General features: G+C 41.4%; 1 protein-coding gene across 1 annotated transcript; it reads right to left on the reverse strand.

Moving 5' to 3' along the window:
- Positions 1-537: 537 nt before the first annotated feature.
- On the reverse strand, positions 538-5,725 carry LOC147621827 (polyphenol oxidase I, chloroplastic-like). The gene is made up of 3 exons (XM_086822850.1): positions 4,898-5,725; positions 2,896-3,251; positions 538-1,584 (listed from the first exon to the last, which is right to left on the reverse strand). Exons 1-3 carry the CDS (start codon positions 5,657-5,659, stop codon positions 717-719), a joined length of 1,986 nt encoding a protein of 661 aa, XP_086678976.1. The 5' UTR covers positions 5,660-5,725; the 3' UTR covers positions 538-716.
- Between the last annotated feature and the right edge of the window lie 8,022 nt (positions 5,726-13,747).

Here is a 13,747-nt window from a genome sequence, read left to right on the forward strand (position 1 = left end):
ATAGCTTTTATTTTTACCACTTTCCATTTCTTCACTTTTGCTTTTGAAAAAGCATTGGGAGATTCTCTTTTGTTAACGCCTTGTTGGTAGATATATAACTTGCCCCTTGTTAAAATTGGGGGCAAGAATTTCGCCTCTTTTGGTTTCTCTATCCACAATGGAAGAGTGTTCAAAGAAGTTCCTAACTCACTAGTCTTATTTTAGTATAGTAAAAATCAAATTGATGGCCTTACTAAAAACTTACTTAAAAAAAGACAAGTTACAAAATTTTGGAAGAAACCCGAGCTCTTGGGAAACGGTGACAATACATGCACCAAGGAGAAGATGAAAATTCTAGAGATCAAATAATTATACTTGAGCAATGTTTTCTAGGTGTAGGGCAATGTCAGAAAATAAACATCCTTTACTGCAATATTCACGGCTCAAATTGAGAGAAACCGGGTATAATTTTCACTATCTTTGAATTTAAAGATTCAAAAATTTGAAGTTTTAGTTAAAAAACCGATTACTCTATGCTTTTTTTTTTCAATAAAATAGTTTGGACTTGAAACTGATCTTTTTTTCACTGGTTAGAAAAAAACTTTATTTCTGACACTAATGTGGGGAAAAAATGCAATCCAAGAAGTCAACATACACTCAAAAAAAACTTGTACTGGATCATAGCTGAGTCCTTTCTTTGAAATCATCAAAATAGAGTGGCCTTTCTTTGAGATCAATCACTCATACTCTATTTTGATCCCCTTGACTGTAATGGGCACTAGTTCTGTACCGCCAACCTTAGCCACGACCGTGACTATGAGATTGGAGAGATCCGTTATGCCGAGCCGCTGGATGTTATCAGTGATCCCAAATCTGATGGTAAGCGTACGCGTGGTCATATCCATGCCCTCACCGACGAGGTGGGGGATGTTGACGAAGGAGCCCACGTACTCAGCGATGGAAAGGGGCGTCTGAGCATCGGCATCCGGCAAGTTGATGAAGACGGCAAGGTGGGTGACGACGTTGCGAGGCACCTGCACATCTTCCAGGACCAAAACCTCTTCGATATCCTCTTCATCCAAGCCCTTATCAGTCAAATCCTGTGGTACTGCAGAGGGCCTTGCGGCGAGAGTGGCCAGCTTCTTATCAATCTTGACAGGGCTTGCATTCTGCGACGCCGGCCCTAGCGTAGTGGGTGCAGTGGTGGGCGGTGGCTGCGCCGCCGTTGATGATAAAGGCTGGGGTTGATAATTTAACCATAGTTGGTCTGCTTTGGCACGTGCGTAGGTAATCCCTAGCTTGGAGGAGTCGAGAGCATCTCTCACCTTCACACGTACCGCGCGTGCATGCTCGTCGTAGAAGAGAAACTCCGCGTCGAGGAAGTCCGGGTCTGTGTGGTCGCGACGGCGGCCACCTATCTTGTTCCAGACCGCCCACAGCCTGTCCACATTGGCATGGTGGGCAAAAAAGATGGGGTCCCTTGCGGCCGAGTAGAAGTTCCCCATGTCCTCCAAATAGGTCTGCCTGTCTCCCGTCCACGCATGGATTGCCGTGTGTGGGGCGTTCTCCAATGTCCCCCCTATGTTTGGTTCAGGATCTCCAGCACTTTTTCAAACCAAAAGAACAAAGTTCCATCATCATACTATTTCTAAGAAATGTGAAAGTCTTTTTTTTCATATTCTAAGCTAGGTTTAGTATCCAAAAGAACAAAAAAAAACATTAACATGTCATTCTCTGTTCTGTAAGAGATGATAAGAGTTCAATGCGCTGCCCGAGGATACCATATTTAGGGTTGGTGTTTTTGGCTTCTAGTGCATAGTTGTAGCGTTGCCCGATATCTAGGGTTGGTGTTTTTGGCTTCTGACACGTGGATAAATCTTGGAGGCTCGAACAAACCTACTTGGAGGGAAGTTTCCCCTTCAAGAAGGTTGCCCCTCCCTCTGAGTAGGTTTGTCCGAGCCTCAAAGATTTATCCACATGTGTACTACGCTTGCCGAAAACACTTGTCGAAAATTTATTTATCTTGGAGGCTAGTCTAGTTGTGAAGGTTTGCAAGTTTAACATACATTATTGGATAAAAGTTAGCACACATGTGTATAGTGTGGGAGTTAGTGTGCCTATTTCCTCATTTGAATATCAGGTGGAGGTGAGCTAGTTTCTACCATAAATGTCTTAAGATATAAGAAGTTTGAAACCTCTATATAAACCAACTTAACTATTTGTGATTGAAGCTTTAAATTCTCAAATTGTGTTATATACATCGTGTCAAATTTAATTGTGGCTACTAAAAATAACTAGAAAATGACTTTTAATTAGAAACTTTCTAAGTACATTACTTAAAGGTGGTTAACATCTCTCAAAGTCTTCATAACTTAAACATTTGTACCCCCAAGACATCGTAAGTGTTTAAGCAAAATGAAAATATCTCACCCATCCATTGGCTGTTTCTCTCACTTATGTTGAATCCAAGTGTGTTAAGCTTGTAGAGTAAAACAGTAAAAGACATACATGCCCTTATAAAAATGTTATGACAAACCATAGTGAGTTTTCATATGTATTGGTACGGTCAAGTCTTCTAGCTAAGGGTTCTAGGCATTCCCTTCTCTCCAATTTTTCCTCTTACTAAGTTGTCCTTAAAAATGTAGTGTAAGGTCCCCTCGCTCCTCCCCCTCCCTCCCCCCTAAGTGTGTATGCGTCCATGCTCACAAGCATATGCCTATGTGCATAGTGTATTATATGTGTCCATGCTCACAAGCATATGCCTATGTGCATAGTGTATTATATGTGTCCATGCTCACATGCATATGCATGTGTGCATGTATGTTTAGCTAGTAATGCGCCTTTGCTTCATGCATACTCTTGGTTGGTCTAAGGCTAGCGTTTTTCCACAAAACAAAAAGGACCTTTAAAAATTACCTGTATTTTTTACCCATGAAGAGATCTGGAGTTGAAGCAGTAACAACAGACTGGTACATGATATTTAGATTGTCTTGGATGACTTGATCATTTGGCAAGGGGTTATCAGAGATGTCTGCAATATTCAAAGTGTTTAAGGTGGGGGGAAGATGGTTTGGGTTGCGCTTGGCATCATAAAGAGCAGTGCCTTCTTGTGTAAACATGGTGGGCATAATATTGCCACCCGCATTTGTTTGGTTGTCCCAATTCCAAAACACAAGGGAAAAATTAGGGTCGCCAATGAGATGGCCCAAAATCCTTTCATGGAAATAGAGGTACCATCGATGCCACGGTAAGAATAGCCAAGAGAAGTGAACCTACATGAAAAGAGATTTGCTTGATCAACACAAGTAAATAGAAAATCTAACATGCATATCTATTTTAATAAAAAATGAGTGAGAAGCAAAATCCAAAGGATAAACCCACATTAGAAAAAAAAGAATGGAAGAAAATTTTGTACTGTGATGTGCTTAACAAACTATAATGATAAAACGTATCTATAAAAGTAATTTAATTTAGTAAAGTGTTGTTGAAATATCCAAGTAATCATCCATGCATAAACCATTAATTCATGTCTACAACCCATAATATGGGAAAAGGGCAATGTAAAAGTGGTGATCCCATTAATGAATTAATAGTAAGACTTAAATTATTTGTTCTTTTCAATGCAATATTCTTTATACCTTACCACAAAAACTTTATAATGTTTGATTCAAATTGTAGATTCTAAATGTAAAAATAGCTAAGAAACAACCAAGACTATTTGTATGGTTAGTAAGAAAATGTGGTGTATGACTACATGAAAAGAGATTTTCTTGATGAACATAAGCAAATAGAAAAATGACCATGGATAGCTAGTTTAATCTAATCTGAGTGAGAAACAAAATCCAAGGATGAACCTGCATTAAAAAACAAAGAATGGATGAAATTTTATTCTTTTATGTGCTTAGCAAACTATAGTAATAAAATGTATCTTTAAAAGCAAGTTAATTTAGTAAAGTGTTGTTGCAATATCCAAGTATTCTTCGGTGCATAAACCATTCATGTCTACAACCCATAATATTGCCATTATATGGGAAGACGGCAATGGAAGAGTGGCGATCCCATTAATGAATTAATGGTAAAGACTTTACATAGTTTTATTCATTCTTCAATGCAATCTTCTTTACGCTATGCCATGAGAACTTTAGAATGTTTGATTCAAATTGTGGATTGTATAAATAGCTAAGAAACAACCAAGACTATTTGTAAGAAAATGTGGTATGCGACTTTGGTCTAAACCAATATGAAGCAAATTCGAAGACAACTCTATGTATGGTTAGTAAGAAAACATGGTATATGACTTTGCACTAAACCAATATGAAGTAGATTCTATATGTATGGTTAGTAAGAAAACATGGTATATGACTGTGGTCTAAACCAATATGAAATATATAAGATCAATTAGGCACTTCCAAATAACACTATGGCTAAGACTATGTGATTATTTGATTGAAAATATGACTAATCTTAAATTTAATTTTTTTTTCGTACACACCCAGGGCCCACTCAAGTGGGTGGAGCCGGTTTTCCCTTCCAATAATTAGCCAATTATCATGGTCGGACAAGGGCCACCTACCATCAGGCAAGAGCCACGAATTAGGCATCCCCCATGACCACTGCAATGAGTCGAGCGCTGGAACAACGGAGGGGTCTCGTATGGATCCTCCTATCTCGGATGATCCACCACCCGAGGAGGAGGAGTCACTCGAGTGTTCAAGGGGCAAGAGCCCGAGCAACCAAACACATCAAGCGAGCATAGGTATCCCTTTATAACATGAGGGAGCCTAGTGGGACTTGAACTTATAACCTAGAGGTTATAAGTCACAAACTTGACCACTACAGTAAGTCAATCTGACTAATCGACTAATCTTAATTTAATCAGATGGGATTTTTTTAAAGAACACAAAGGACGATATACGACCTGGATCTTGTTGGTGGAGCTGCCAAGCTGGTTGTAGGCTCCGTTGCAGAAGGAACAGTGGATGTCGGCCTGGCGCATGAAGTTGCGGGGGTCAGAGCTGGGCAAGTTCTTCATCATCTGGTAGGCCTTGTTGTATTTGGCGATGTAGTCCTCGTCCACAGTGTGGGCGGCCCGCCTCTTGCGCACCCTGGGGTTGGCCGGCAGTCTGAAATCGACGATCGGCTTCGTGGGCAGTAGCAAGCAGCAATTTACGTATTCAGTCGGGGCAGCTGGCTGCCCCGGCGCAGTGTTGACGGTAGCCGGCCCACACTTGCTAAGGTCAGGAGGCATAATCGGCTTGGCAAAGGCAGCCCTATCATTGCATTGTGAGGTGAGCAGTGATAGCCCGCCGGCTATGGAGGCGCCATGCATTAGCTCACGCCTATCCAAACCACGGCCATCTCTGCGCCGCCCTTCATGCGCTACACCACCTCTCATAATCTCGCCATTAAGCTTATCATCTCTCTTTGATGCTTCTGATCTCTCCTCACCATCTTCATTGCTGCTTGATTGTTGCAGGCAAACAACCCTCCCTCTTGCTGTAGCTAATCTCCCCAATTGGCTACCCCAACATGCAATATTGCCGCTATTGTAAGGCTTAGTTTGGCGCTCTATCAATGAAGGCAAATTGCGCTTAGCATTGATAAAGGTGAAGGTGGGCAGCTTGTTGGGAGAAGAGGGTGAGATGGTGGGGGGATGGCTGAGAAGGAGAGAGGAAGCCATAGCTCATCAGAGTGTTGGAGATCACTTGAAGCTCTCAGATGGTGATTGTAGGCAGGTTATTCCAAGGCTATATAAGCTGGTTGGTCGTCTCTATCATCACAAAGCCCAAGGAGTATTCTTGTCGCCTAACATCACTCCCACCATCATTCTTTAAATTTACTTTACAAAAAGAGAGGCAAAGTATGCACTACACAGTAGCAGTCCCATGCCAACAGCAAGGACTGCTTTTTGCGAGATGCTAAATCATCCCTCTTACGTTATCCCCACCTATAGCAACTAGCTAGGCCACCACCCCATGTCATTTTCTCTTGCAACTGTAATATTCTAAACGTAAATGTTTTCCAATCCCAACCCTAACATATACCACTAGAAGTTTGTCCACTCCACATTTCTTTTCAAACTCTACACTTCTTTTTTCAAATATAGTAGAAGTTTGTCCACTCTACATTTCTTTTCTAGAGCCTCTGTGCATGAACTTCATCACTTCTCTCTAATAATGATTGATTAAAAAAACACTCCAGCACCTCTACAATCAAATTAGAAAAACAAAGACAATGCTCAAAAAATAAAAAATCAACAAATTTATCGACAGGTACTTGGGTTTAGCTTTATTATATCCCACGTTAGATTTATTTTGTTGCTAAGGGGTTGACTCTATCAAAAAACTATATTTTGAAAATCCCTTATCTGTGATTTTTTAGTACTGAAACTAGGTGTTGACTATATAGAAAAACTATACATCGCATGCATTCAAGGGGTATTTTGAAAATCCCTTATTTGTAATTTTTTAATATTGAAATAATCTCCTTTTCTATACCGACTTACAAAATCCATTACGAAAGTTTTGAGGGTAAGTTGAGAAGTCATCTAAGTAAAAGAAGAGCCATATTTGATGATGAGGAAAGGGATGTTGAGAGGTATGGAATTTCTTCATTCACGAAACGCAGAAGGCACATTAATAGCTCCAATAGGAAGATGTACACATAATAAGGTATCATGATTTTTATCCTTGTCGTCGCCTAACTTGACTTCCACCATCATTCTTTAACTTTACTTTACAAAAAGAGAGGCAAAGTATGCACTACACAGTAGTAGCCCCCCCAACGACAGCAAGGACTTCTTTTTACGAGATGATAAATCACCCCTCTCATGTTATCCCCACCTATAGCAACTAGCTAGGCCACCACCACCCCATGCCATTTTCTCTTGCAACTGTAATATTCTAAACGTAAATGTTTTCCAATCCAAACTCTACACTTCTTTTCTTTTTCGGGAGGGTGCATTTGTGCGTGCTATGTGTGCTGTCGTCCGTCGTGTAGTCCCTAGGTATCGAACCCAGGTCCTCATCATGGAACCCGACGATGGTTCTACCAGTTGAGCTACACACCCGTCGACTCTACACTTCTTTTCTAAAGGAGCCTCTCTGTGCATCGACATAATCACTTCACTCTAATAATGATTGATATATTTGACAACAACAAGATCCAAACATTAAAAATCCAATTGGAAAAACAAAGACAATGCTAGAAAAAAAAACTAACAAATGTATCCACCAGTACTTGGGTTTTGCTTTATTACCCACATTAGATTTGTTGTGTTCATAGGGTTGACTCCATAGAAAAACCATATATCGCAGAGATATCACATGCATTCAAGGGGTAATATGAGAATCCCTTATATGTGATTTTTGAGTATCAAAACAATCTCCTTTTTGTACCATCTTACATTTTCTTTCCATAATCCATTACTAAAGTTTTCAGGGTTATGTAAGTTGAGAAGTCACATAAGTAGAAGAAGAGCCATATTTGAATGAGGATAGGGGTGTTGAGAGGTATGGAATTCCTTCATTTATTACCAAAGGCACAAGGCACATTAATAGCTCTAATAAGAGGATGTAGTAATGTATCCTGATTTTTATCCTTTTTAGTACATTTTACATAGTTATAAATAAAATTTAAAGGCTAAAGTAAATCTATATAAAACTATAAAATATAGCATCCATTCATAATCAATGCACTGCATGTTACACATCACCTCTTCTAAATATAGCATCCATTCATAATCAATGCACTGCATGTTACACATCACCTCTTCTAAATGGCTAAAAACTTTAAAAAGACATTGCGCATCTCCTCTATATCTTTGTGCATGTGGATTTGATACTCCCATAGCATCTAAGAGTTCCTCTTAGTTCTCTTATCTCGAGTCCTCCTCTCATCCTTGTAACCTTGTCCCTTATCCTCCTACCCCCTACTTCTTATCCTCCCATCTGTAGTCAAAGATGTGGAGGAAACAATCCACCACCATTAGGACTTTCCAAATGTTAAGCAGCCTTCTATCTAGACTTAGTTCTTCCGTTATGTTGATGTAAGCAAGTTTTTAGATGAGTATTTGTGCAGCCTCAAAGTCAATCCACAACTTATTTGAGGTGCCTCCTCGTTCTCTTACCTTGAGTCCTCCTCTCATCCTTGCAGCCTTGTCCCTTACCCTCTTATTGCCTACTTCTTATCCTCTCATCCATAGTGAAAGATGCATAGAAAACAATCCACCACCAATAGGATTTTCCAAATGTCAAGCAACCATCTATTTAGACTAAGCTCATCCCCACGACTTATTTGAGGTGCCTCCTAGTTCTCTTACCTCAATTCCTCCTCTCATCCTTGCAGCCTTGTCCCTTACCCTCTTACCCCCTACTTCTTATCCTCTCATCCATAGTGAAAGATGTGGAGAAAAAAATCCACCACCAATAGGACTTTCCAAATGTTAAGCAACCATCTATCTAGACTAAGTTAAGAAATCATCTATTTAGACTAAGTTATTCCATGATGCTGATGTAAGCAAGTTTCTAGATGAGTATTTGTGTAGCCTCAAAGTCAATCCACTACTTATTTGAGGTGAGCACAACGTTAATGAGGATGATTGAGGGTCAATTTTTACTTGCTCCAAACTATCCAAAGGTTAAAAAATAAATATCGGTCATGTCCATAAAAAGTTTTATAAGGAGGTTATTATAAACTATATTAGGATGAAACACCAAACAAGGATATAGTCATAACCATTTAGATAGAAGAGATGGCCATCCTCAAAAAGAGAAAAGTCCACGTTTGTTATGGATTGCATACATTTTTCTATAAGTGTCATGGCCAATTTTGTACTCCAAGAGTCCATGAAAACAAGGAATTAAAGAAGAAAAGATGGCAATAATGGTAGTAGTAGTAGTAGTGGAGCAAGAAGGATAATAATTTTTTGCGAGATTCTATGTGTGAGCTTTTTTAAAACTTACAAGATTTTTTTGAACTCTAGATCATTCGGGAGAAGTTTTTAAAATAAAGAAGAGGCATACTTTTAAAAAGGAGGGCTCAAGGAGTCCCAAATTTCCATCATTAGATTTAAAACTTTTTTAGGTGTAGAATTTGGCACTTTTAACATAAAAAATAAGCTCAAAAGGCCCAAAATGGTAGAATTGGTTGTAGGCATGCCTATTTTCCGACCATCTTTCTCCAACTCATGTTCAGGAAAGAGGGGTACAGCAGCCAACCCCTAGACTGTCAGTGCCAAAATGGTAGAATCGATTGCAAACATGCATCTGGTTCTAACCATCTTTCTCTGGATAATGTTCAGAGGGGTGCTGCCAGCCCCTAGACTGTCTGCGTTGTTAGTAGTTGATTCTACCATTTTGGGCCTTTTGAGCTCATTTCTCAAGGAGTCCCAAAATTCTATCATTAAGTTTAAAACTTTTTTGGGTATAGAATTTGGCACTTCTGACATCAATAATGAGCTCAAAAAAGGCCCAAAATGATAGAGTCCACTATAAACACGCATGTGTTCCGCCGACCATCTTTTTCTAGTTGATGTTCAGGAAAGAGGGGTGTTGCAAGTCCTTCCCTAGATCATCAATGCCAATCTTTTTCTAGCTGATGCTCAGGAAAGAGGACTTCTGCCATCCCCTGGACTATCAACATTGGCGATGATGGTCTAGGATGGTAGCACCCCTCTTTCCTAAACATCATTTAAAGAAAGATGGTCAGAACATAGGCATGTTTGCAATAGATTCTACCATTTTTGGGCCTTTTGAGCTCATTTCTAATGTCAAAAGTACCAAATTCTATAGTCAAAAAAAGTTTTAAATCTAATGTATGTATTTAAGCCCTTTAGAGTCCCCTTTTTCTCTTAAATAGTGTAGCACCTCAAATAATGTAGGTTATGTGTAAACTTCTTGAGTGATAGGTAAATATATTGTTGCTATGGTAGTGATCTTGATGCTATAAACTTGGTGTGATCTTGATGCTATAAACTTGGTGTGATGATCTTGAGATTTGGAAAAAGACTCATAAAAATTTAAAAAAAGATCGCATGTAGAAGCTCGTGCAACAGCACAAGTGTTTGCTTCAAAGATGCCTCACCTTAAACATACAAGATACGATAGTCATTGATTTTAAGGTTGCTAAATTCAATCGGTCCCACAACGTAGAGAAATGTTTCAGTGAGCTAAAGGATTAAGCTAAAAGATAATCTAGAAAGCAATGTCTTGCCCTCAAACATGCAAGTAGGGAATCACACAAGGCAGATGGATTTTCCATGGCTTTTCCCTAAATATATATATATATTAAAGACAAGTAGTATCCTCTTACAAAAGGATTTAGGGCACTAATCCTATACCAAGGTTCAAAGGAATCCAAACTCCTCCCTTTAACCTTCTCAAAGCACTAAAGTCTAGTTTCCCTATGCTGGATATCATAAATCTTACAAGAAATGTTGAGGAATCAGAAGTTTGATTTTTTTTAATCATTGATATCTTTAAGTTGAATATAATAGTCTTCACATGCTTTATGATTACTAGATCATATCAAAGTCTAGATGGAGTTCTCGACATGTTGAATCAGATCCCCATCTTGAGATAATTTTTGTATGAGCTTTGAAATGATGTGTGGCTTCATCTGGGAGGGTCTAGATTCTAGAGCAGTGTCTAGTTCCTTGACCATTCCTTGGCTCATTTCTACAGCTATATTCAACAAATCCATCCTTGTGGTAACATTAAGATCTATGGTTGGATCCGCCCTTGGTCTTTGAGGAGCTACTCCCCCCTACCTAGACCTCGTCCTCTTCCAACATTGGCTCTTCTAGGCATTTTCGATCTATAGGATGGTCCGGCCACTTCATTCTGGAATGGCTCATCATCATTAGTTTCCTCCGTACATGTCACGTAGGCTGTAATGCCTGTGAGACCGATGGCAGACCGGATGGCCATGTCCGGGGTTCAGTAGGAGAGGACGCCCATGTGGAGTCATGGGCGGCCAGGCTAGTGTGGACGGCAGGCCACACACTATATAGCCTGGGGGATGAGGGGCAATCCTCATTCTTCCTCTATGGCTGGGTGGTGAGCCAGTGGCCGTCCCCTCTTGTGGTAATGCCCGTAGTAGCGGCGTTACGGATATGTAACACTGGTATCAGAGCATGGTTCGAGGGGATCGTGAGAGTCCGCGCGTGAACGGGGGACCGAAGCCCACTACGTGAGCCAGTGGCCGTCCCCTCTTGTGGTAATGCCCGTAGCGGCGTTACGGATATGTAACACTGGTATCAGAGCATGGTTCGAGGGGATCGTGAGAGTCCGCGCGTGAACGGGGGACCGAAGCCCACTCGATGGTTTTCATCCACAATCTTCTCACCCTTATCTCGAACAGAGGGTGTGGAGGGAGGCGGCCATGGAAGAATGGAAAAAAAGAACTCTCTCTCTCTCTCTCTCTCTCTCCCCGTCACACACAGCAAGCAAAACCAAGTAAGCGAAATTCGTTTTGTTTTTTTTCTATGCGATTGAAATTTTCTGCGTTGAATCTGCGTTGAATTCGTTTCATAGACTGTGTGTGGGAAGGTGGGGGGGGTGCAGACCAGCCCCACAATGACTGCTGAAACCCACAACTGTGTGTGGGGGTGGGGGGCGAAAACAAGCCCAATTAAATTAACTCTGTGTGGGGGGGCTGAACTAAATGGCCTGCGTAGCGTGGGTGGGCGAAGACCAGCCCACGAAAGACTGCGTTGCGTGGGGGGGCGATTTCCTGGATCAAAGAAACCACGTTGAAGTGGGCGCCTTTGCCTATGCTGCGTAGCCAACCAGGCCAAGCCAGCCGGGCGGCGGCGGCGGCAGCCAATCCCACCCACGGCGGCGCCCAGGCAGGCAGGCCAGCTAGGCGGCCAGCTCAGGCGGCCAGCTCAGGCGGCCAGGCAGGCGGCCAGGCCAGCCTTAGGCGCCCAGCAGGCGACCAGCCCAGGCTGACGGCCAGCCCAGCGGGCGGCCAGGCGGCCCAGCAACGACCATCAAGCAGCCGACCACCAGCACGCGAAAAAAGAAAAAAAAACGTATATTTAAATTGTTCATTTTTAATTTATTAAAAATGAAGCGGGCGGCCAGCCCAGCAGGCGGCCAGACTCGGCCAAAAGGACACTCCCCACGGGCGGGCGGCCACGCTCGAAGCGACGAGGGCCGGCACGGCCCGTTATTTTATTTTATGTTTAAAAAAAACACACAAAACAACGGCACACCCCACGAAACAAACCCAACACGGCCGTCGCGCCGTGTGATCGTAGTGCCTGTTTTTCCACGAAAGAGACCCACCACACATGGACGTAGCGCTGCGTGCTAAGAGAGACATCCCACGGCCGTAGTGCTTAGAGAGAGAGCCGTTCTATGGCCGTTGTGCCTAGTGAACACGTCTATGGCCGTAACGCCTCAAAAGTAGCACATGTGGTGATCACACATTTGGTTTAAAGAGACTAAATTTAAGCTGAGCATAGACTAAGTATTGACCATCACAGTCACGTAGTTTGGCTATAGTGTAAATCTAAAACGCGGTGTGTTTTACTTGGGCTAAGAGGACCGGCAATGGCATCAGTTGTGCCCAAATTAGACGAAGTGCTTATCACGAGAAATCAAGGTAAGCCTAATTGAGCCGTAGTGCTCATAACCCTTCACAATCTTTTAACAGATGCTAGAAGATTGTGATAAACTTTGGCAAATGAAAACCATGTACAAGCGTAGTCTTGATGTGGTTATGCCTTGTGTCCAAACAAGTTGCTTACTGTTTGTAGCAACAAGAGAGCCTTGGCACATAGAGGCAAGCTGGCCCTTGTTGGTAGTAACAAAATAGTGTCACTACTTGGGCCTAGAGAGTAGTGACTAGTTTGATTTAGTCATGTAGATTGCCTTGTCAAAGTAATCCCTAAGGTGTGTATTACTTGGGATAAAGGGGCTAGCAGTGCTGCTAGCAGTACTCAATTGAATGGTTTATCTAGGAGTACTAATCTGAAGGATTAGCATACGCCTAGATAATAATAGCAGATTTAGGATTGATTTGTAGAAATCAAAGGTAAATCTGAAGGGGTATAGTCTTGAGATGTAATGCTCAATGTCCTTATAAAATTTGATCGAAGAGAACTGTTCTTAAACTTACTAGCATGGTTTTCTCTTCTTTTTATTGCCATGCGTCCACATCCCACTGCTCGAGAGTTTGTGGTGATCTTTCGAGGGGGGAAAGAGCCTTTTTATATGTCACATCAATTGGTTTGGTGGTAATTTGATGGTATGGGACATCAAATTCTCATGGAATCGATTGTAGTCTTGGTGGAATGGGACGCCAAGGCTTGTGCATGTAACTTGACTCTTTGGCAGGTCTGTATGTACACTTGTCTGTAGTGATAAAGTGTGCAAGATAAAATTTAAACTTTGAAAATTACCAAATAGAGCCATAAGTTGGGATAAAACCCAGTTACAGAGTTCGGAGAAGCTCTAGGTAGCAAGACCATGATGGTGTACTAGTGCTAACAGAGTGATTTAGTTCCGGAGTGATCTAAATCTAGAGGTTAGCAGTAAGACTAGTTTGGTTGAACAGTTTCATGCATGGGGGACGCCCTATAGCATTTTGCAAGCGTAGTCTTGCCTATGTTCAACATAAGTGTGCGATTGTGAGCACATTTTAGTTGCTACCATATGAATTTGGAAAATATATTACTTTCCTACATAAGCAATTGTAATATTGCATGACAGGCTATTTTGCTTACAAAGTTCATGTGCGTGTAAACCCTATAAGTCGTATG

This window comes from Cibotium barometz, chromosome 29 (assembly GCF_041138505.1).
Source record: "Cibotium barometz isolate CiBa-2024 chromosome 29, ASM4113850v1, whole genome shotgun sequence".
NCBI lineage: Eukaryota > Viridiplantae > Streptophyta > Polypodiopsida > Cyatheales > Cibotiaceae > Cibotium > Cibotium barometz.

Coding starts and splice junctions, on each gene's coding strand:
- LOC147621827 (XM_086822850.1), bottom strand. CDS start 5,659: ATGGCTTCCTCTCTCCTTCTCAGCCATCCCCCCACCATCTCACCCTCT. Junction 3,252..4,897: donor GCTCCACCAACAAGATCCAG/GTCGTATATCGT, acceptor CTTTTCATGTAG/GTTCACTTCTCTTGGCTATT. Junction 1,585..2,895: donor TTCATGGGTAAAAAATACAG/GTAATTTTTAAA, acceptor GGTTTGAAAAAG/TGCTGGAGATCCTGAACCAA.